Source organism: Gadus morhua, chromosome 16 (genome assembly GCF_902167405.1).
Source record: "Gadus morhua chromosome 16, gadMor3.0, whole genome shotgun sequence".
Taxonomy (NCBI): Eukaryota; Metazoa; Chordata; class Actinopteri; order Gadiformes; family Gadidae; genus Gadus; species Gadus morhua.
The window spans coordinates 14,666,762-14,688,588 of record NC_044063.1 but is presented as its reverse complement, the minus strand read 5'-3'; the positions used below and the strand labels follow the sequence as shown (position 1 = coordinate 14,688,588).

General features: G+C 41.8%; 1 protein-coding gene across 2 annotated transcripts; it reads right to left on the bottom strand.

The window, feature by feature from the left end:
- Positions 1–544: 544 nt before the first annotated feature.
- Positions 545–21,769, bottom strand: LOC115560955 (NADPH--cytochrome P450 reductase). 2 transcript variants are annotated; one of them, XM_030380646.1, is made up of 16 exons: positions 21,505–21,769; positions 18,399–18,583; positions 13,718–13,769; positions 13,034–13,162; positions 12,313–12,465; positions 11,235–11,359; positions 10,343–10,432; positions 9,986–10,084; positions 9,487–9,603; positions 9,017–9,135; positions 7,949–8,130; positions 7,553–7,702; positions 6,949–7,216; positions 6,132–6,277; positions 2,344–2,429; positions 545–2,108 (listed from the first exon to the last, which is right to left on the bottom strand). In XM_030380646.1, the coding sequence occupies exons 2-16, from the start codon at positions 18,572–18,574 to the stop codon at positions 1,964–1,966; spliced, it is 2,037 nt and encodes a 678-aa protein (XP_030236506.1). In that variant the 5' UTR covers positions 18,575–18,583; positions 21,505–21,769; the 3' UTR covers positions 545–1,963. The 2 variants fall into 2 exon arrangements, with proteins under 2 accessions (XP_030236506.1, XP_030236507.1); XM_030380647.1 differs by lacking the exons at positions 18,399–18,583; positions 21,505–21,769 and adding an exon at positions 15,633–16,303.
- Positions 21,770–21,827: the final 58 nt, after the last annotated feature.

Below are 21,827 nucleotides of genomic sequence, written 5' to 3'. Positions count from 1 at the left end.
TTTAAATATGAAACGTGTCCATTATTTTGTGCTGAGGCCTACTCTTTAAAGATGGTTTAAAAAGAACCCTGAAAGGTGGCGTTTGGACAACATCTTTTTAATTAACATACTGGTTCATCAACTGGACTACGTGATCCCTCATGTCTGCTTCAGCTCGACGATGCATCGGAAGATATTACTAAACAATGATCCCTGAGGGTCGGGACGAATAAAATAAATTGAATGAATTAAAACTTATTAATCTACAAACATGTCAGCACTTCCTTCTTAACATCAGGTTGACCATCAAGAGTTTATGATCCTAAAATAATTAATTGTTGTTGTTAATAATTGTTGTTGGTTGCATTGCTTTATCATGTTTGAAGTGGAAATAGGCATACACAATGATATTCAAAGATAAATATTGTAGCCTATGTAACATTGTTCTCCTGAGATTTTGTGTTTGGTTAGGTCTCAAAAGATAGATAATGAGGTATGGTTTGGCGTCTTTGCCCTGTGCATACTGTATTTGTACAATTCAATGGAGAAAAATAAATCAAAGAGAAATTATTCAAAATTTTATTAATTTAAAAAAGGCATTCCTGCATATGAAATATACTTCAAATATTTTCAAAAGGAAGGACAAAAATGGTGACATGAGGTGTTTCGTGCATTTTACTTTCTAAACTGAACTGATTCATTCCAGTACTAATGCTTAAGCAAAACAAAAGGCAGTGTTAGAAAAAAATAAGGCACAGGCTAATTTTTTTTCAATTAACCCAGTTTAAACCTTTCCAAACTCCCCAAAATGATTGAATAGTAATAACATCAATCAGAAGAGCAAAGCGGGGGTGAATGGGCACCACATCAGAGGCTGTGGACATGGCCGTGACAACACTGTTTCCATACACTGATAAAACATGCAGTGATCCACAAGTATGTCAACAAGCTTCTCGGCTAGACACTCGTCAAAAATAGTCTGGATATTCTGTTTCTCTATTATATTTGATGCATTTTCTAATGCAACTTTGAATGCATAATGTACGATCAACTAAGCTGTCCATGGACAGCCATTTCCACTGTACCGTGTACTAAAACTTCACATTGTACCAATTCATTATTTATAGTGTTTTCAAAGGCTATATATATTCGTAATTAATTGCACAATCTTCCCACAGGGGTCAGTGGAGTTGAGTTAAATTGCATAACAAAATTCTTTACCATTTTAATAATATATTGATTAAAATGGAGAGCAACAATGTATGAAATGCACAACACACAGGTAACTAATCCAAGGCAAGTTCCAGATCCATTACATGAGGCCAGATAGTCAGAGATATTATGCATTTCAATGTATTCAAGAAGAACTTTTCAAACCGTTGCTATATCAAACCACATGGGTTTACAAATTCCATGGGGGTAAAAATATGACAGTATAATTTGCATAAAATGTAGTTTTGCAAAAAAATGTTTTGCGTACATTTCCTTTTATTTATTTATATAAGTATGAAGTATTACCATTATACTTCGGGTATTCTCCCAAGTTAAAAATGTATTTAACAATAAAAGCGATGGGGTCACAGTGGCGCTGCAGAATGTGCAGCCAGGGGAATTGCGGTACAGCTTTAGTTTGGTTTACCAATCAGTCATCGATCACAGCCCCAAGTAGTACACAGTCAAGACCTAGGATGCTCAGAACACAACCTAAACTGGTCCCTGGCATGTTTCTGAAAGGTCTTATTGAAAAAATAATTAACATATTCTGACCATGCCAAGCTGGGAAGGGGCCTTGAACATAAACCTGATTCTAGGCCAACCTCACAGAGCTCTCCAAGACAAAAAAGGGAGAGGGGGTATAGTTTCACTTTAGTTGAATTAAGATTATGGAGGCAGAAAATAACTCCAAAAAAAACCTATGACGTAAGAAATTAAAATACAAATAAAACCCCCAGAAGAGGGCGAGGTGGCAAGTTGTCCCGATTATTTAACTCCATACGTCCTGCGAGTAGCGTCCCTTGGTCATCAGCTTCTTGATGTAGTCTGTGGCCTGCGTCCGAGTCAGGCCTCCCAGCTCCTCCGCTATCTCGTAGAAGGCCGTCTGCACGTCCTTGGCCATGTTCTTTGCATCTCTGCGAAAGGGTTACGGAAATATTTGCATCAGTGTTGCTGTTGTTTAATTAATTTACTATAATTAAAAGGCCAAATATAAAAGCTACATGAATGATTAACTACAAATGAGATTTCACATGTGCAGTGCAGGTGACACAATACAACATAAAAGCAGGTTAGCTGACTGAAGTCTTGAGCATAGAATGAGACGCAGCTTTTGACTCCATGAACCAATTAGGATCACTTTCTGTTTACCCGCAGATGTAGATGTGAGCGTTTTGTGAGTGGACCAGCCTCCAGATGTCCTCCTTGTGGTTCCTCAGAAGATGCTGCACGTACACCTAAGGATGGAGAATAGGAGGAGACCACGTTAAAATGTACAGCATCCAAACAAGCAACACGGAAAAAAAGATGACACACACACACACACACACACACACACACACACACACACACACACACACACACACACACACACACACACACACACACACACACACACACACACACACACACACACACACACACACACACACACACACACACACAGCAGTGGCGGCTGGTGGTTTTTAAAGTGAGGGAGGAAGGACTGCACGCTTGGTGGCCATTGGCCTGCTTGCACGGTTGGTGCATGGTGGCATAAGAATGTGAGACTCAAATAGTTTCAGGGTGTTTTGGTGAACTACCAAATAGTAGGGAGGGATAGTTATGTGAATAAAATAGAAACAAAGCCACCAGTGGCATCACCGTAATTTGAAAGCTTGTGGGCAGCATGTCTTTGAAATGGACTACAAGGGCAGAAGGAAAGGATGCAAAGCCCATTAGTCAAATCCGGCCTACTCTTGATTTGTAAAAGTAAATAAAAAAAGACTGGGCCTATTTTTGCCCTCAATGACTGAAGTTATTGGTTGATATTTAGCTATGTTTATTTTCAGTTACAATTGTTTAAGGAAAAGACGCAAGTCCAAAAGTGATGCCATTTAAAATGCATCATGCTCTGAATCATTAACCCTTTCCAAAATATCAAACAGAACGGTCAGAGTTAACAAACTAGTAAAAGAACAAGAACATTATTTCAAACAACCTAAACTATAGGCATGGTGCTTAGCAAGGAAAGTCGGATAGCAGCACCGACGTGATCTTGACATTTGTCGTGGCGTTTGGGTCACTATCAAGATTTTTCACATCAGTGAAGAGCCCACGTCGGAGATTGCCATAATTCATTAGCAAACAGGGAGGGCCAGCAATACAGTCGATTGCTAGTAATGCTACTAGTAAGGCATGATGAGTACCTAACAAACCATGTAGCACTCACAACACTGACGTTGCCATTACTTTTGGTGATCTCGATTTTGGGAAGTGGTCTACCTTTTTCTTTGGTCGCTAACTTAGCACTGTAACTCAATGAATGGAATGCTTTGTGTAATAAAACATGAACAATGCTTGCTTTGCATGAACAAAACTTGCTTTGCGTCTCTAGCGGCAACGCAGAGAGGGTTTGTTATTGACAGCGTTGCCAGATTGGGCAGATTTCCCGCCCAATGATAATTTTTCCATCCTAACGTGGTTAAAAGTAGCCCAATTGGGTGAGAAATTTGCCCAATCTGGCAACACAGCTCACCAGCCAGGGATCCTGCTTATTGGTACATAGCGCAGCGTGAATAGATTTTTGCGCGAATCAGACCCCTCAAGGTCACACCCACTCAGGAGGACTTTCCGCCCCTCTCCCATTGAAACCCATGTTATCACCGGCCGCCAGTACTTTCGGGGAAATTAATGGGAGTCAATGGAGGCTGAGGGAGGAACGTCCTCCCTGAAGTAAATGTCAATAGTGGGTGCCAATGTCCCTTTACCCACGGAAACGAACATTACATATTCAAAGGCATTAAAGTACTCATATTTAAGGGCATTAATTCATTACAGTAGTCTGGGCAATCTACATTTTTTATTCTCAAAAATGTTAAGGAGGATCTTCCTCCCTCTCCTCAATGGAGAAGCCTCCACTAAGAAAGAAAGAAAGAAAGAAAGAAAGAAAGAAAGAAAGAAAGAAAGAAAGAAAGAAAGAAAGAAAGAAAGATATAAAAAAATCTCTTTCTTAGTGGTTACAATGGGAGAGAGCAGGAAAGTCCTCCTCTGAGTGGGTGTGACCTTGAGGGGTCTGATTCGCGCAAAAATCTATTCGGGCTGCACTATAAACCAATAAGCAGGATCCCTGGCTGGTGAGCAGTGTTGCCAGATTCGGCAGATATCCCACCCAATTGGGCTACTTTTAACCACGTTAGGCTGGAGAAATGATCATGGGCGGTAAATCTGCCCAATCTGGCAACGCTGTCGATAACAAACCCACTCTGCCTGCAGTGCCGTTCAGTCAAGAGACGCAAAGCAGGAGAAATCATCTGAAGGATAACGAGAATCTAACATTTGCGAATAAAGTGTACAATGGAAACAATGGAAACAGAGGACATTGTTTATGTTTAATTACAAAGCATTCCATTCATTGAGTTACAGTGTTAAATTAGCGACCAAAGATAAAAATCGAGATCACCAAAAGTAATGGCAACGTCAGTATTGTGGGTGCTACATGGTTTGCTAGGTACTCATGGCTTACTGGTAGCATTACTAGCAATCAACTGTATTGCTGGCCCCATTTGCTAATGAATAATGGCAAATCTCCAACGTGGGCTGTTCATGGTTTCACTGATGTCAAAAATCTTTATAGGGCAACCAAACGCCACGACAAGGGTCAAGTTCACGTTGGTGCTGCTATGCGACATTCCTTGCTATGCACCATTCCTATAGATCAGGTTGTTTGAAATAATGTTCTTGTTCTTTTACTAGTTTGTTACTCTGACCGTTCTGTTTGATATTGTGGAAAGGGTGTGGAATGGGTGAATGATTCAGAACATGATGCATTTTAAATGGCATCACTTTTGGTCTCGTCTTTTCTTAAAACAATTGTAACTGAAAATAAACATAGGTAAATTACTACCAATAACTTCAGTCATTGAGGGCAAAAATAGGCCCAGGTTTTTTTATTTACTTGTACAAATCAAGAGTAGGCCTGATTTGACTAATGGGCTTTGCATCCTTTCCTTCTGCCCTTGTAGTCCATTTCAAAGACATGCTGCCCACCAGCTTTCAAATTACAGTGATGCCACTGACGGCTTTGTATCAATTTTATTCACATAACTATCCCTCCCTACTATTTTGTAGTTCACCAAAACAACTTGAGTCTCACATTCTTATGCCACCATACACCAACAGTGCAAACAGGCCAATTGCAACCAAGCGCGCAGTCCTTCCTCCCTCACTTTAAAAAACACCAGCCGCCACTGATATATATATATTAGTGCTGTCAGTTAAACGCGTGATTAACGGCGTTAATGCAAACCAATTTTAATGGCGTTAATCTTTTTATCGCGCGATTAACGCAATTAATTTATTTATTTAAAAAAAAAATATATATATATTTGCCTCAAAACAAAGAAGCAGTAGCCTGACTGCTATGTTCAAGGCAGTATGTTTGTATGTTCATCGTTTAATTGCACTATAGGCTTTTTTTTTTTATCGTCCTGTTTTGATCAGTGTATGCCAATGTTGTTATCAATAAAAAAAACATTTGCACAAGGCAAGCCGATGCACTTCTCCATGTTGATAAGAGCATTAAAATGAAGAAAATTTATGGGACAAAGAAATCAAGGGATATTTAGCATAGAATTTTTTTTTTTTAGATTAATCATGAGTTAACTATGACATTAATGCGATTACGGTAGTCGCGTTTAAATATTTTAAACGCTTGACAGCACTAATATATATATATTTATATAAATAAACAGAAAATGAAAAACAAGTTAAATCAACTATATTTAAACATTCAAATATAAATATGTACAGGCCAAAATATTGATATTTTAGATACTGTTGTCAGGGAGCAGTTCAGAGGGACTCTTACACTTCACAAGGCTTAGACAACAATAGGTGAGGGTCAAATAAAGTTCTAAATAGTGAATAGTGAAAACGTGTGGCGACAGACAAAGCCCTACCTTCTCCTCCTGGTCTCTTGAGAAGGCTACATGGAGACCAGTAAGAGCCTCCTTCTTCTTCGCCTCTTCCAGCTCTTCCTGGTAGATAAAGTCCTCATTCTCATGTCTGCAGCCAAAGAACATCACCGTCTCGCCAACTTCCTTCCCTTAACAGAGAGGAACAGAACGTCACAAAGTGCTAGTTTTTAAACACAAAGCGATAAGCTATGGTGACATTTCAACGTCTTTCCGTTTGACAACTCCAGCCCATTCAACTGTTAATCACCAGCAGCATATACTTTTAATTTGTTATTTATTTAAGGATTCTTGCACACGGGAAGGAAACAAGTTGCTAACAAGCATCATTGGGATTAATACATTGAGCAAAAAATACAATAAAAACATGATACATAAATAACCAGGATGCAAAGGTAGCATACAGTTTCACATCGATTATATATAGGCTGCATAGGCCAGAACTTCAAAATTAGAGCGAAACTATTTGCAGAACACACCGACTTTTGTGAAATCCGTACCCATGAAAGGAGCGCTGTTAACGGCCTCACTCATGATCTCAGCCTGGGGGAGCCAAGCCTCAGTACAAAGCGCCGTTATAAAGACTAGGTTCCAAAAAGCCTTTGCGCCACGTTGTAAATAACATGTTGCCGTGCAAGTAATTTGGCAGCAATATTTTCTGTTACGTACCTTATTGTGAGTAAGGTCAATTTAAAGATGATTACGCTAAAGCACGACTAGCATTAATTTTCTCTGTGCCGTCACCCCCCCCACTCGTGCTATAACATAGTAGGAATGCTGAACATGAGCTTAAAAACCATACCTTGCTCTTTGAGCCAGCCTCTCTCCTGGATGAAGCCCACGAAGGGGGCGATGCCAGTGCCGGGGCCCACCATGATGACCGGGTTCGTGGCCTTGAAGGGCAGGCGGAACTGGGACTTGCGGATGAACATGGGCACGGTGGACTTGTGGCCGTTGTCCACCACCGTCTTGTTCTTGAGCCAGGTGGTGGCCACTCCATTGTGGACGCGGCCCGTCTTGGTCTCGTACTCCACCACCACGGCACAGATGTGGATGCTGTTGGGATGGATCTGTGGAGGTGGGCCGTTCGTACAAACGTTAAAAGTCCAAATACTTTGCTGCAGATTTAAGTCCAGCGATTTAGTCACCGATTAGTCATTAATTTCATGATCATGGTTGTCGTTTGTCTTTGTTATTTTTGCCTCCTCAATTTCCATTTTGTTCAAAAATAATGTTCTGTATTATTATGGCCATGAAAAAAACATTTGCGCTAATTATCATCATCCACAAGGTGCTTGTGAAACAATGTAGTGTGTCAGTGCGGGATGTACACAAACGTGTACATCCAAACTGGTATGAGGGTTAGGGTTAGGTGGGGGCAGACTTCCTGCGTAGACCTCATTTACCTTAGAAGAGGAGGCGATGGAGTAATAGCGCGCCTGGAGGCGTGGGAGCAGCTCACACAGGTGGTCAATGGGAGGCCGTAAGGAGGGCAGGTCCTCCAGAATGGCCAGGATGTTCCTGCAGGCGTCCAGCACCCAGCTCTGGTACAGTGCCTGAGGAACCACCGCACCAATGTTACCTTGAGCACTGCAACTCAGACCCTCTCATCTGAGAGTCATATGATGAGCATACACACCCACCACTCTGGAGGATCTGGACGTCATAAGCATTTGGAATCTTGATTGGGTCATGTATGTAAGTGGCAAGTAAAGGTTCAGTAAATGCCTTCCTTCTACTGGGATAACATAAATCGAGGTCAAAACATTGTACATAAGATCCCTCTCTAGAGTCACACAGACCTTGCCCTCCGGAGAGGAGGAGGCCATCTTGCGCATGTTCTCCTGGTCTTTTGGGTCAGAGGCGTACTGGGCCAGCTCGTACAGCACGTTGGTGCGGGGCGGGTGTGTGATGTCCAGGTAGTGGGTCAGAGCTGTGCGGTAGCTGGTAGGGCAGGGGAACGGATGCTTCTTGTTGGACTCCTCTGAAAAACAAAGTTATAATTGATTATTTATTAGTGATTTTTTATTTATTTTTTTCAGGCAAGGCAGCCTCCATTTATTTTATTTTATTTTTATCATGAAAGCGGGATTTCATAAGTAATATAATAAACTAAATTAATAACCAGAACAATAGGCCCACACAATGATCACCATGAGGAATACCAGTCAACCAGTAAATACTGCCTTTCTGAGCCGCTGGAGTAGATCCTTAACTTAGCACCCTTTACCCAGATCTTTGTCAAGGTAATTTTTTTTAATCTAGAATCAAGTTGATCTAGAATCTTATTTCTACCTCAATAAAAGTCTAATTGATTTGTGAGTAAACTAAAGAGTCATACCCCTGTGAAACGCATATGAAAGCACACAGCAAGGCTGAAACCTCACTCAAGGACACAACCTTACCCGAGGCCAAAGGGCGAGCCGTGACGCAGACATAGACAAGTGCTCTACTGCTGTGACAACTCTTATCTCCCTTATTACAGCCTGGTATATTTGTGTTTCTTAGGTTGTATCTTTTATGCATGTATATATATTTATTCTCTCTTTCTCTCTACCTCTCATTATATTTTATTCTTAATATTTGTGTATGTATATCTGGAGTTCGTGACAAAAATAATTTCCCCCTGGGATTATTAAAGTATTAATCAATCAATCAATTAGACAACCATCAATTTGACTGCTTGTGTGTCCATATCTATGCGAGTGTCGGTTTGTGTCCTGTCTTTGCTGCCTGTGCATGGGAGTGTGTGCGTGTGTGCCTGTGAGAGTGTTCCGAGGGAACACTCTCACTCGGAACACTGTGAGAGTGTTCCGAGGGTACACTCTCACAGGGCAGTGTCAAGGTGTCCCGGACAGCCCATGCTGTACCGTCAAGGTTGTTGAGGGAGATAACGGAGTCAAGGTCCACGCCGAGGATTTGCCCCAGCTTGATCACCAAGGCCGTGTCGTTGGTGGGGAAGACTGCCACGTGGTCTCCGGACTCGTACCTGCGGAGGAGGACGTATTATGCTTGCACCACTACATCGAAACAAGAGCTGGCAGACTGGTCTTAGAATCAGTGATTGGGGGAAACTTTGCCAAAAATGTACATGTAGGTTCATAACCTAATTCCTTAAAAATATAAAATAAGACATCCATTTTAAATTTTACATTCACACAATAATAAGGGAGTTCATTTTTTTGATACAAATGCTATACTATGACCTTGCCTTATGAAGGTAAAAAAAAAAACATGCATAATCAACATATATATCCCAAAAGGAACTCAAAGATTACGCGTTTTCTGATTACTATTTTGGGGGTGAACTTTATGTCGCCCTAACTGGTGAGGACCTTACCTGATCTTTGAGCCCGTAATGTCCAACTCAAGATGCATGAGATGCCGGCCGCCTGCTTTGTTGAGTTTGCGGTTAACCGTGACTGTGGCCAGGAAGGGATTCTTGGCATCAAAAGGCCTGTGAATGAGCAAACTCAGTAAGTTAGAAATCCAACTTGATAATATTGTTTCACTAGTAAAATCAAACACAAAATCACAATAATCACTCGTACCTGCGGAGGAGGACGTATTATGCTTGCACCACTACATCGAAACAAGAGCTGGCAGACTGGTCTTAGAATCAGTGATTGGGGGAAACTTTGCCAAAATAGCATTCAAAATATTTATATATAGCATTCAAAATATTTTATGGGTATTTATTTAAAGTAAAGTAGCCAATTTGGAGAAACCAGGCTTGACTTTGAAAAGAAAGCCCTTCATGCATCCCCCAATTGAAATTGTTCTTGGCCGCCGGCTAATTTGGGTCTGAAAGCAGATAAAAGAAATGGGTGTTTTCTTACGGTTTCTGGTTCTCAAAGCTCTTGATGCGACCGATCTCTCCAGAGTAAACCTTGTTCATGTTGAGGTCAGTATGCTCCTTCAACTCGTACTGGCGGATGCTGGGAAAGCAAAAAAGAAAAATTAACAAAGCGCCAGAGATGGTTGGGTTTTGTTCATTTTTGTGATCAATTCCTGGAAGATTTAAAAGTCATTTTCCAGTTCTGTGGAATATAGTATTAAGGGTGGAAACATTATGTTTGAAACATTATGCTCCTGACTAGGACGTTTTCCTTCCTCTTCAAACAAGGCAGAGCATCTTTCTTGTTTGCAGTACAATGTGGGTGTTGGTTTTAATGATGTATGGTTGGATTGGGAACCTGGAGTCATCTCCCAGGGCTTCCACGCCGAAATGCTCGCAGACGGCCGGCCAGAACTGCTCCCTCCATGAAACAAAGTCATCTTCCAGACTGGAAAGCAGGGAGAAAATATGTTTGATATCATCAGGGTACGGCCAGGAAGGGAACATCTAGCCAAAATAAACATCTTAAATGGGGCTGGGTCCGAATAGCGAAGTTCTTATTGTCTTTTAGTGGTAGATGCCTTTAAAATGATCGCAATAAAAAGGTTTGAAACAGTGAGAAAGGAAAAACGTAATCCAATATCTCCATTGTTTGGAATAGTATTTTATACCACAATTTTATGGGGGTAAACTAGAAACAATTTGATTTGGAATTAACATGATGTTTATCGTTGAAAATAAAAAGGTAACTTCAGCTCCCAACCCTATTATTAGATAAAGGCAATTACCTAAATCGGAAAAAAGGTTCCTGAAGGGTAATATATTGAGCAATAAATCTCGTTGCAATACACAAGGGCTGACTCATTGCACGGCGAGGATGATTAATACTCGGTTCAACAAAATGAATGAAAACATTGTGACAAATCATAAGCCTCGGAACAATTACATCCATCATTGTTGTGTCCACCGGTGTAAAACTAAGTTATTCACACCAAGTGCTGTTAACTGACACATTTGACTATTGGCTCACTGATGAAATGGAGAGAAAAGCAGGGGACTCCCCTACTACTCCTACCTTTGGAAAAAGCAGCCATTAGTGAAAGCACATGTGGCCTTACTGGCTTGTGTCTAATTCATTAGCCTCTTCTTTCATGTTTAATGCCCTGTTGAGATCACTAAACATCACAGACATTTTAAAGCAACAACATTTGTCCTACACATCAAAGATAAAACACTGCAGAGTTCCTTACTTGGCGTCGTCGTCTCCCATGCCGAGGTCAAAGATTCGTTTGGCCCCCAGTTCTTCGAGTCTTTTGTCCACATAGGCTCCCATGGCATTGTAGTGTTCGTATGTCTTGTTGCCCAAGCCAAACACCTAGAAACATTAAGGGGAGGTCAGTGACGCAGTCGAGAAGCAATTCACAGAGCATTTTGTTCGTAAATCCGGTAAAATAGTTACATTTAAAGGCCATTACAGATTTGGTGGTTTGTAACTTTATTTTATTGGATAAGGTTAAATGGGTATGAGTCTTTGCCTCATTCCAAGGACCCCTTTAGATGATTCACCGTTCCCAACCTATGTTTGTGAAGACCCAGTTCTGGACACGCCATGTTAACGTCTACACAAGGGGGCAGTACAGCGTTTGACAGTAACCGAGTCAGCTCCATTGAAAACAAGTTGAAAATACAGTGTTTTGATTACGCCAGGTGGAATCATTATATGCTTGAGTCCGGCTGTTCGAAAACAAAACACTATGCCTGTTCTCTTCTCGACAAATCACTGAATACTTAACATGTTCATGCGTTGGCGACACATTGTTAGCTCTGACAGGACTGTACGTCCTCGTGTATGCAGATTTCATCGACTGGCAAAGGTGGCATGCAAGTTGCAATTCAGATATTTGCATTTATATGCAGGACACACTCACAACTCACAGCTGTGGCCAATGTGCTTGAGCTGCTCAGAACTCTTCGACCACAGGGTTGAGGACACAAATCACTTTCTTCAACATTTTGTTTTCATACATAACAAACCCATTAAAAAGTATGTTATAGGGCTACGTTATAGGGCTGAGAAATAGACTAGCGATGAATTATAACTTTCATCAAACATTTATATGGTTGGCATTTTATGTAGATTCTTCTTCATCTCCATAACACGCTCGGGGTCAATTTGACTTGACTCTGAATTTGGTTCAGAGTCAAGCCTTTGTAAGCATGGGTCAGCCTGGGTAAACTGGAGGTAAGATTGCGAGATTTGGGCGTTGTGTGGTGGTTGTGATTTATATGAATGGTACAATAATGTGAGAAATTACAGGTATAACTCACTGTGAAGTTGACCCCGGAAAGGTCTTCCTCGCCATTCTCCTGCAGCCAGTCATAGAAGTCCTGGGCATTATCAGTGGGATCTCCTTCTCCGTAGGTGGCCATGCAGAATATAGCCAGGGAGTTCTCAATCTCAGAGAGGCGAGACAACTCAGCCTGTGTTTTAGAGCAAGTTAAGGACAGTTCAGGGCATAGAATACCAGGTTTCACCTCCCTCTAGATTGGCTTTTTTAAATATTTTGAAGTAAAAAGGAAGCACACTATTTGGCAACAACCAATAACAAAATGCATAATAAAACTTCAACTAAGTACAAAGAAATCTAGCCGAAGATCGAAGTTGAACAAAAAGGGTCTCATTCAAAGTACATCATGCGACGTCCATACATCTACAATCTCAGCATCAATTTCTATGGTTGCCAATCTCATAATTAATAATGTAGAGTGTTGTTATGTCGTGACAATGCGTGACATTCTAAAACTGGACAACTATCTACAACCAAAACATTGTTTACAAAAGGAAGCCCTCCACATTCATTTCCCAGTATTGAGCCCTTCAGATTACTTTTCCCATGACACATTTACAAAACACTCTCTGGCAGCTATCTGGCTGAAATGCAGCCAACTGAGCATTCAAGAATACTTGAACTAGTAGCCCAGTTATTTTATGCATGGACTCCCAGCTTGGTGAGTTGTTTGGAGTGCTGCTCCAGAGGTTGTGAATCACCATGTCATATTCCTCCGGGTCGGCAGCCATTCCTTTCATGCCGTAGCGCTGAGCGTCTTTGGAAAGCCTGTTGGCAAACTCCTCTGCTGTTCCCGTCTGGGAGCCGTAGAACACAATGATGTTCTTGCCCTGGAAACCATTCAAAAGACAATATCTTAACAAATAAACAAATCCAGGCAAACTCATGCCAGACCAATTAGGCTTGCGGCTTGAGCAAAGTCCTTAAATGCTCCAACACATTGTTGGAAGAATGTGCCTTCTATGGCGAATACCATTTGAAGACATAAGGTTCCTGCACAATATTAATCATAGAAACAAATTGTCTTAAACGTTGGAGAACACACAGGATTTGCTTCTTTCCAAAGTACATCTAGAGCCATTGTAAACCATTATAGCTGATCAAAAGAAGTTACTGTTGCATATGAACGACAAAACTTGAATGGACCAAAGCGATCCATGACTTAGACTCTACGGTCATTAGCTAGGCTCGCAAGCCTCATGATATCCAAAGTATTTGCGGAAAAACCACAAGAACTCACTCCCAAATGAAGTAATTGCTCAAAGCGAACTTGAAAACAGAAGATCCCTTGAGCTATAGTAACCATTCCAATCCTTACCAGCCTTGCATTAAGAACTGAATCATCAGTGGAGCGGCCATCATCAAAGTACCCAGAGATAACTCACCGTTTTCTTCATCTTTTCAACAAAACTAGTTTCTCTTGTGCTGGTGGCGGTTCTAGATGAAAGATAAGAGGAGAACAATCAATTATGTAAAACTTATGCAAAACTTTAATGTTGCACTTTGAATCCGCCCTAATGAAAAATGACAAGACAATGGTCTTCATTTGTGCGAGTATTAAAAGCAGCTTTTATTTTTAAATTCCTGCTCCTCTGAGCCTCCGGGAGGCCCATGTATTGTTCTGTTTACGACAAGCTGGTTACGCTGGGCCAAAATGCTTTACATGCTCAGTCAAATGGTTTCCCCAGCAGAACTACATCATAAACCTAAGTAAAGCACCAAGACACAGGCCCTGTGTGGAATGAGAGCAGTACACTTGGATTGGAACTTCGACCCGAATACCGGTATACATGTTTAGTTTCAAGACAAACAACAGAGTTGGACGTGTGTGTGTGTGGGGGGGGGGGGGGGGGGCTGCCACCATAACATCTTAAGTGGCGCGTTGGGAATGACAAAGAGCTTTGTGTTGACAGTTCGTCATTCTCCACCATGCAGTCGGATTGGGGAGAAAGACAACTGGAGCAAACACGCTGCAGTGTCTACTACAGCATGGACTTTCAGGGTTTTTTGTCCGTGTAGCGCGGCAGCATATGCAACAAACTCGGTGACGTTGACCTATCACGAGTCCACAGCTCTGTGACAAGGTAAAGGCGCTTCCATCTGGAGTATCCCCACACCAACCCCCCATGAAATCAACTGTTAGCCAAAGCCGTCCTGGATTACCCTCACATCAAATATTTCTAAACGCTTCCAACGTTCCAACATGTTTTTATTATTTACCATAAATGAATACGTATAGTTGCATAGCTTCCAAAACCGGATCACCTCAAAAATAGAATAAAATGCTTTTTTGTTGTGAAACATAAAAGATTGCCCTTGGGGCGAACTGTTAAATTTCCAATTTACTAATCCGACTTCTATCTATCTCTTAACTGGCCCCCCATGTCAGGCAAAAACATAGAAAAACAACCATTAACAAACTGGATACAATTCCTGCTCATTTGATTTGAAGGTGTTTGAGAGGAGCGATGAAGCACAGTGGCCTACATACACTTCTGGGGGTCTCCATCTTATTTCCTCATCTAGGTTTTACCCAGGATTTCATTTATGGATGTGATCAGATCAAACGACAGAGGCAAATCGGGATAAAAAGAGTTGCTGGACTCATCCATTATATCACAAAATAAAAAGGCACTGCCTCTGTTTTCACCATCAAAGGACTGAGTGGACAGCTGCACTTTCCTATGCAATGCAAAGAAGGGGGGAACCAAATAAGGCTGGAGTCTGGTGGCAAAGGTGCTTTTTGCTAGCAAGTATTTTGTATAAACACCAAGGGCACAAAACAGGCCTCTTCGGTTTTGCCAGGAGATCAGAGATACTCTAGTAACCTCGCCATGCTGAACCAACAAACTAAATAAACAACACAAAAAAAAAAGGATCCGACTTAAACCCTCCCGAGTGATTTGGGTTCAATATAGTTCAAAACTGATGGATTGACCTTGGAAAAATGTGTAATCCAATAAAATCGCCTTGAATGTACTGTAGCCTGTAGTACTTTCAGCTCGTGAACGGCATTATCACAGAAGCAGTAGTATTTTGATAGTAACAAGATAGAAAATAGCCTGAAAGCTGAAAGATAATTGTGGCCACATGCCATGATAGAAAATAAAGTAAGTAGTATGCTTAACTCTGAATGGCAATTTAACCTTTAACTCATTCGCACAACTCATCCAACATTGTACAACTTGTACAATAATGTCTAACTCAAAACAACAACAACAACCACCACCACCAAACAGTCGGTTCACAGGGTTAAATAAACAGAAGAGGGGGGGTCACGGCTCAAACAGACATACTAACCTCTCAGCAGCATCCCTCCTGTCTTCGGGCAGGGAGAAGACACAGCCCATGGCCTGTAGTGTTTAACCACCAACCCGGCTGGAGGGCCACCAAGAACAACCACCACCACCACCACCCCCCCCACACTCAGACTTAGATGAGGTGGGAAGACAACACACGGGCAGAGGAGAAATAACCCAGTCCGGTAGGGCGATAGGCATCAGCACGTCCTGCTACGCGTCTCCCTGCAGCCACCTGAGAACCAACCCCTCCGCCGCAGATCTGAACTCCTGTTCTCTCGAGCCCCGCGGTGCTTGTTCCTCACACAGACCAAAGCTTCCCTCCGCTACACACACGCGCGGCCAGGCACGCACACACAGCGGTCTGCGAGCCCCGTCAATGTCTGGCAACCGCCGCGGACACAATGGTGGGAAACTGACTTCCCCGTAAAGAAAAAAGAAAAGGAAAACATCTCGCAAGGCTGCGGACTCACACAAACACACACTGAAACACTCAGGGGCTTAAAAAATGCCTTCCTCAACATGCCCGCCCCCTTTCCTCTCCAATCTGAAAGGTGTTAGGAACACGAGAACTTGCAGGCGATCCATTGTGCGCGCTTAAGGAGAGTGATCAGAGCACAGCTCCTCCGGTGGACCCGTGGAGGGAGAAAGAGCTGTGAATGGAAGGGCTTTTGGAAGTGACCCCCACCCCCTTCCCAAAGGAGGAGAGAGAGACCCAGAGTGAGGGGGGGAGAGAGAGAGACACACACACACACACACACACACACACACACACACACACACACACACACACACACACACACACACACACACACACACACACACACACACACACACACACACACACACACACACACACACACACACCAAGAGCAAAAGACAGAGAGAGAATGTCATTACTATGGCAACCTCATTTATCATAAAAGGATTCCATTTGTGACAGTATCCTACACCAATGGCACAGCAGCCAAGCCTTCACATAGCAAAAAAAATGTGTGTGTGTGTGGGGGGGGGGGGGGGGGGGGGGGGGGGGGGAGTGGGGTAAAGAAAATTGTAGGGGGAAAAAAAAAAATCCCTACAAAGTAACTGGGGGGGAAAGAAAGGACTGCTTGTCTTGTGCCTCAACTTTCCACCTTTGGAGAGGACTGACAAAGGAGGCCTGGCCAGCGCTCCCCACATGCTCTCTGGGGAGCGTTCCAAACGGGCCTGGAAGCAAAAAACAAAAGCCTGCACAGGAAAGACGCGGAAGCCCAAGCCCCCGTCGTAACAGTTAGGTAACTTCCACCGAGGGGAGGGGACATCGCACACCCAGCGTGGAGCTCCCTGCACTCCTGCCTTCCACAGACTCTTTCCCAGGGTTGAATACGGCACTCCCCGGTCCCTGCCCCCCCACGGACGTCCCCATGTCCGCCCGTCCCCAGCCTCCACGACTGACGGACAGCCAGATAACTAGGCTCGCCATCGGTGAACCTTGTGTGCTGCTGCCTGCACAAGGCTTCAGGCCAGCGGGCAACGAAACAGAAAAGCCACTAGTTCTTGCATTGTGGTTTTAAGGGGAGCGCGGTGATCAGTGTACTGCCAAGGGTAAAACCCAAACAAGCCTCCATGCAACCACTGATCAGATAATGAGGAGAGAGCACGGGGGGGGGGGGGGGGGGGACCCCTTCTATTTTTTTAACACTGTAAACTGACTTTGTTTGGTTGTTGTTGTTCAGTGAGTTGAGCCAAAGTTGATGAGGTGAAGGGCTTTCAATGCAAGGTTGTCCATGAAGGTTCATGGTATTTCCTTGGACCATTTAGGTTTGCAGTATGCCCACGACACAACTGACTTTTTTGTTTGCCTTGGTTCAATGCACGAGTTTAACATGACTTCCTTAGTGTGCAAACAGGGAGCCTAAATAAAAGTACAAATGACTAAGAGATAATAGGAGAGGAAACAAAGGTCACACAGCAAGCATTTTTTAAATATCTTGGGCAATGACCTCTCACACACTTGTCTCCTTTATTGTTTTATAATGGCTTTTTAAACAGCCACATGCTAATTTAGAAAACCAAGCAAGACATGCAACCAGCAAACACGATAGCAAGAGGAATGTATGCAATAGAATTGCCTTGGAGTTATCCCTCTTCTGATTGTGTAATCCTTACCAAAATACAGCCCAAGCGTGTGTCTACGTGCAGCGAGCAAAATAGTTTGCCTTTAAAAAAAAGTTTACCTTTGTCAGCAATTTGCTTTACAACTAAGCGACGGGGGATGGGTGATTGGTTCCGTGCCAGGCATTTCATAAATTCTTGCATTGTCTAGCTGTAAAGATTAAATACCTCATTAATGTAATTGCTAATGGCTTGAAATACCAACAAATGGTTAAACCAATGACATCATTGTTTTTTTATGGTTTAAGATTAGGATCGGGTGGGGGTGAATATTGCAAGGCTACGGAAGTTTTCAGATGTTGAATGCTTACTATTAACTCAAACTCTAATCTAGAAAGCCAGGAGGACATCCGAGGTGAAGATGAATCCTTGCAGAGATTGCAGGAATCATGTTTGCATTATTTTTGCCAATAGCAGTCTGGTGAAAGTTATGAATACATTCTGCCAGCCATCAAACACAATTTGGCAAAAGATGGTTGGCACTATCGCAAACCTTTTCAGGATTCATGATAAATAATAACTACGTTTATATAGATGATTCTAAAATAAAATACATACAAACGAACATATCAAATACATCATTTCTAAAATGGAATAAAATTCATATACTCACAGAGTGTCGAGCTTCTTGAATTCAGGGATTGGCTCGGGTTTCTTGCGGGACATGAACCAATAGATGACAATTCCAGCAATGAGCGTGAAGAGGAACAGGTCTAGATTGCTTATAAGGGGCTCCTCTTCGGTCGCCATGGACTCTGGATGGGTGGCATCTGTTTCCACACCCGCCATGTCTGCACTCTACAGAGGGGAGAAAGAGAGCCCAAACAGACCTTTTAACAACATGTCATGAAACACATTGCTCAAAGACCAGTGATTGGTGGGAAACTAATGCCTTCCATTCAAACATAAGATGGAGAGGAATCGAGATGCACAACATACTATGGTAATGATTTTTTTTGGGGGGGGGGCAATAAAATCAATCTATGTATCTATATTTATTTTGCGACTATTGATTGTGAGAAGATATTAGATACGACTTTTGTATGCATAATATATGGGTTTAATGTTGGGTTTGGGTGACAGGGCCTTAATAGTTTTTTAAATGAACGAGGCGGAGGAGAAAAGAACACGGTTGATGTCCAAATCCTATAGGCATTAGGCAAACACATTATAGCGCCATCTGTAGGACAATACCATTCATCCTCTGCAACCAAAGCTTAATTTAAAGTTCTGCAAATAGCATTTTTGCGAAGATCCATGTTAGCACTCAGATAAAAATATGCCGATCTTTGCGGAGCTGCCTGCCATTATACTTCTACGTTATGTCAACGCATACATATAATATTCACACTTTGTGGCAAAATGAATAAAAATTAAGGAACTATACAGAACACGCTAAACTGCTTATTCAGTTTGACTGAATACGATGAATCATTTTTTCCACCCAGCCCTCAAAAAAGGTCTGATCTGTCATACCAAGAGCAAGCAATTTGGCTCTACCACTCCCATCAGTGTTCAGATATGGATGCGTGTGCTGAATGGGTCACCTACAATGTGTAGTCAGTTCATGTTCTTTATTTAGTCAAACGCACAACAAACATGCAGTAGCAGTCGTTGCCCGCAATGAAATTCAGGTTTTCCAAGCTTATACCTCGACGCAGCACGAACAAACAAATGTTACAGCAGGTACATCAGCAGATGTAAACCCAAACATGTTTCAGACTGGGTGCCTGCATAAATGTATCCATGAGACTCCACGGAGGAACGGTCTTCTACTGTGCTACCTTTGGTTGAGACATAACGTTCTTTTCATGTAGGAATTGCTACCCTCCGGCAAAGGCATCAGCAAAAACCAATTACCAAGTAACTACAGGAAAATATAAAGATTGGCCAAAATTCTACTAGCTGTCACTACCTTAATTAAATGGCTTTTCATTGTAAAATTATGATCCTCACACAAATCCTGACCAGATTATGTAAAACATCTAATCTCACAAATGATTACTAGGAGAATGAATCTTTTTTTTTTTTTCTAGATCAATTGGTTGTTGCAAAATCGCAGTCATGCCAGCTACCCTCAGAGACTTCCCTAGGGTCAGGCTGCCAGCAAAGTCTACCGTGGCGTGTTTTGTGTACGTGCGTAACTTTGATATAGAAGAGCACGTTATGGTGAGAGCTAGAAGGATCCCTGTTTCGTAAATGATTATCAGGTTTGTAAAGCTCTTGGTTTCCAATACAATCTTTAATGGTCAAGTGGGTTAAAAGCTAGTTGTGTTACCATCTAGATAGAGGGACACCTTAAACAACTTGCTTGATTATTGTATGGTTGCCTTTTACTTATCAGCTAGCGGCATAGGTCATGATCACACGCTTCCCTTTGACAACTCTTTATTGGCCATACTCAAGACTGTTGAGAATTAGGCAATACAATGTTCAACTTTTAATTTGATAAAAAACACATTAACCATTACCTTTAACTAAATACCACATTTTGTCTGACAATATTTGAACAGAACAGTGGACAAAAAAAAAAAAAAACTGTACTACCAAGCACCATGAATGGGAAATCTGAGAGTTTGCCAGAACAGGGTGCAGGTAACGTCTAAGCTTGCAAGGCTTGCTTAGGCCATTGTCCCTGAGCGTCAGGACCTAGCAACAGGAAAGCAGCATGCTCTGATAGAGAGGGAAAGGTTGGAGAGCCAAGCCTAACCCTAGTGTAGACAGTTAAGCACATACAATTTCCCACTATGGATTCACTTAAAGACATCAACGCTTATGACGTCCATACCTATTTGGAGGTGTATTTAACTAAATACATAACCTCATTGCATCCATAACAATTGCTGTAATCGTAATTACGTCAATATTATCTAATAGCCAAGTATATTTGCAAGTAATATTAGTAGCAAACCTATCTATATTGTCAAACCAATATGTTGGAAACTGGTTGAACAATGGCCATTATGTTAATTAACCTATCTTGATAGAATATTGCAAAGCAATGTGTCAGTTTAATAATCATCATAATTTATCATTTCAAAAGAATTTAAATGACAGATACTGTTCCACAGTTTTGCACTCGGAGCTCTATGGCCTAGGCTTTAACCTATGAGGCAAATATGGCTATGAATAAAAATGAACTATACTCATGCAGAAGACGTTTTATACATTTACCTGACCAATAATATGTGAAAAGCAAAATCTTCAATGCAGTTCGTTTTTTCTGAACATTCTGGGTTATTTCCGATGTTGAACACTGGCATATAAATAAGGACTTCCCAAACGTTTTTATTAAACACGATCTGATGAATGGGATACATGATGTCCAAGAGATTTAACATAAGTAGGGCCCCGACTGTGTCGAGTCAGCGTAACTAACGTTCAGCACCGACTAAACACAACTAAGTAAAAGTGTATCCACCGAAGATCAATTTGGTTGCGACACTGGCGACACACATATCCCACATGTCGTTAAATACCAGTGATCAACAGCAGTACCTCGTAATATCTCTGAATAACGTTATAGAGGTAGTATTGCGAGCCAGCTCTTACAGCCTTGGAATGCTAACGTGAATTGCAATTAAATGGTTTACTTCAGAAATTATAGTGGCAAATAATGTAATGCTTTTTTTTCAAATATACATATAAACCTAGAGAATGACAGAAATGCAGCAACGCGATACTAAATAATTGGGTTATAAGTTCAGGATAATGCCTACCTTGGCGTCTTCTGTAACACAAGCACTGCTTGCTCACAATGCGGAAGAAAACTTTGCGCCGTCCAGGACCATACCAACCTGATGTTTAGGAGGGGTGTAACATAGAAAAGCGTCTACAAGCTTTGCTCGACACGGCATTTAAACGTATATTTATATAGATTTACATTTACATGTATTTTAACGAAGATGATAGCCTAGCGTTCATGTGAAGTTTTGTTCGTTCATATATCATTCTCAAAAGTTTGTAGAAATTGAATGATCGAACCATTACCTAATTGCAACGTGCCATATGTGAGCATAGGTCAGGGTTATGCAATGAAGCT

What these genes read in the sequence shown, in the direction of transcription:
- LOC115560955 (XM_030380646.1), bottom strand. Translation starts at nt 18,574, where the DNA reads ATGGCGGGTGTGGAAACAGATGCCACCCATCCAGAGTCCATGGCGACC. An exon ending in ATGGGAGACGACGACGCCAA is followed by an intron (nt 10,433 to 11,234) that starts GTAAGGAACTCT and finishes CCTGCTTTCCAG; the next exon opens with TCTGGAAGATGACTTTGTTT. An exon ending in GCTCACATCTACATCTGCGG is followed by an intron (nt 2,109 to 2,343) that starts GTAAACAGAAAG and finishes ACCCTTTCGCAG; the next exon opens with AGATGCAAAGAACATGGCCA.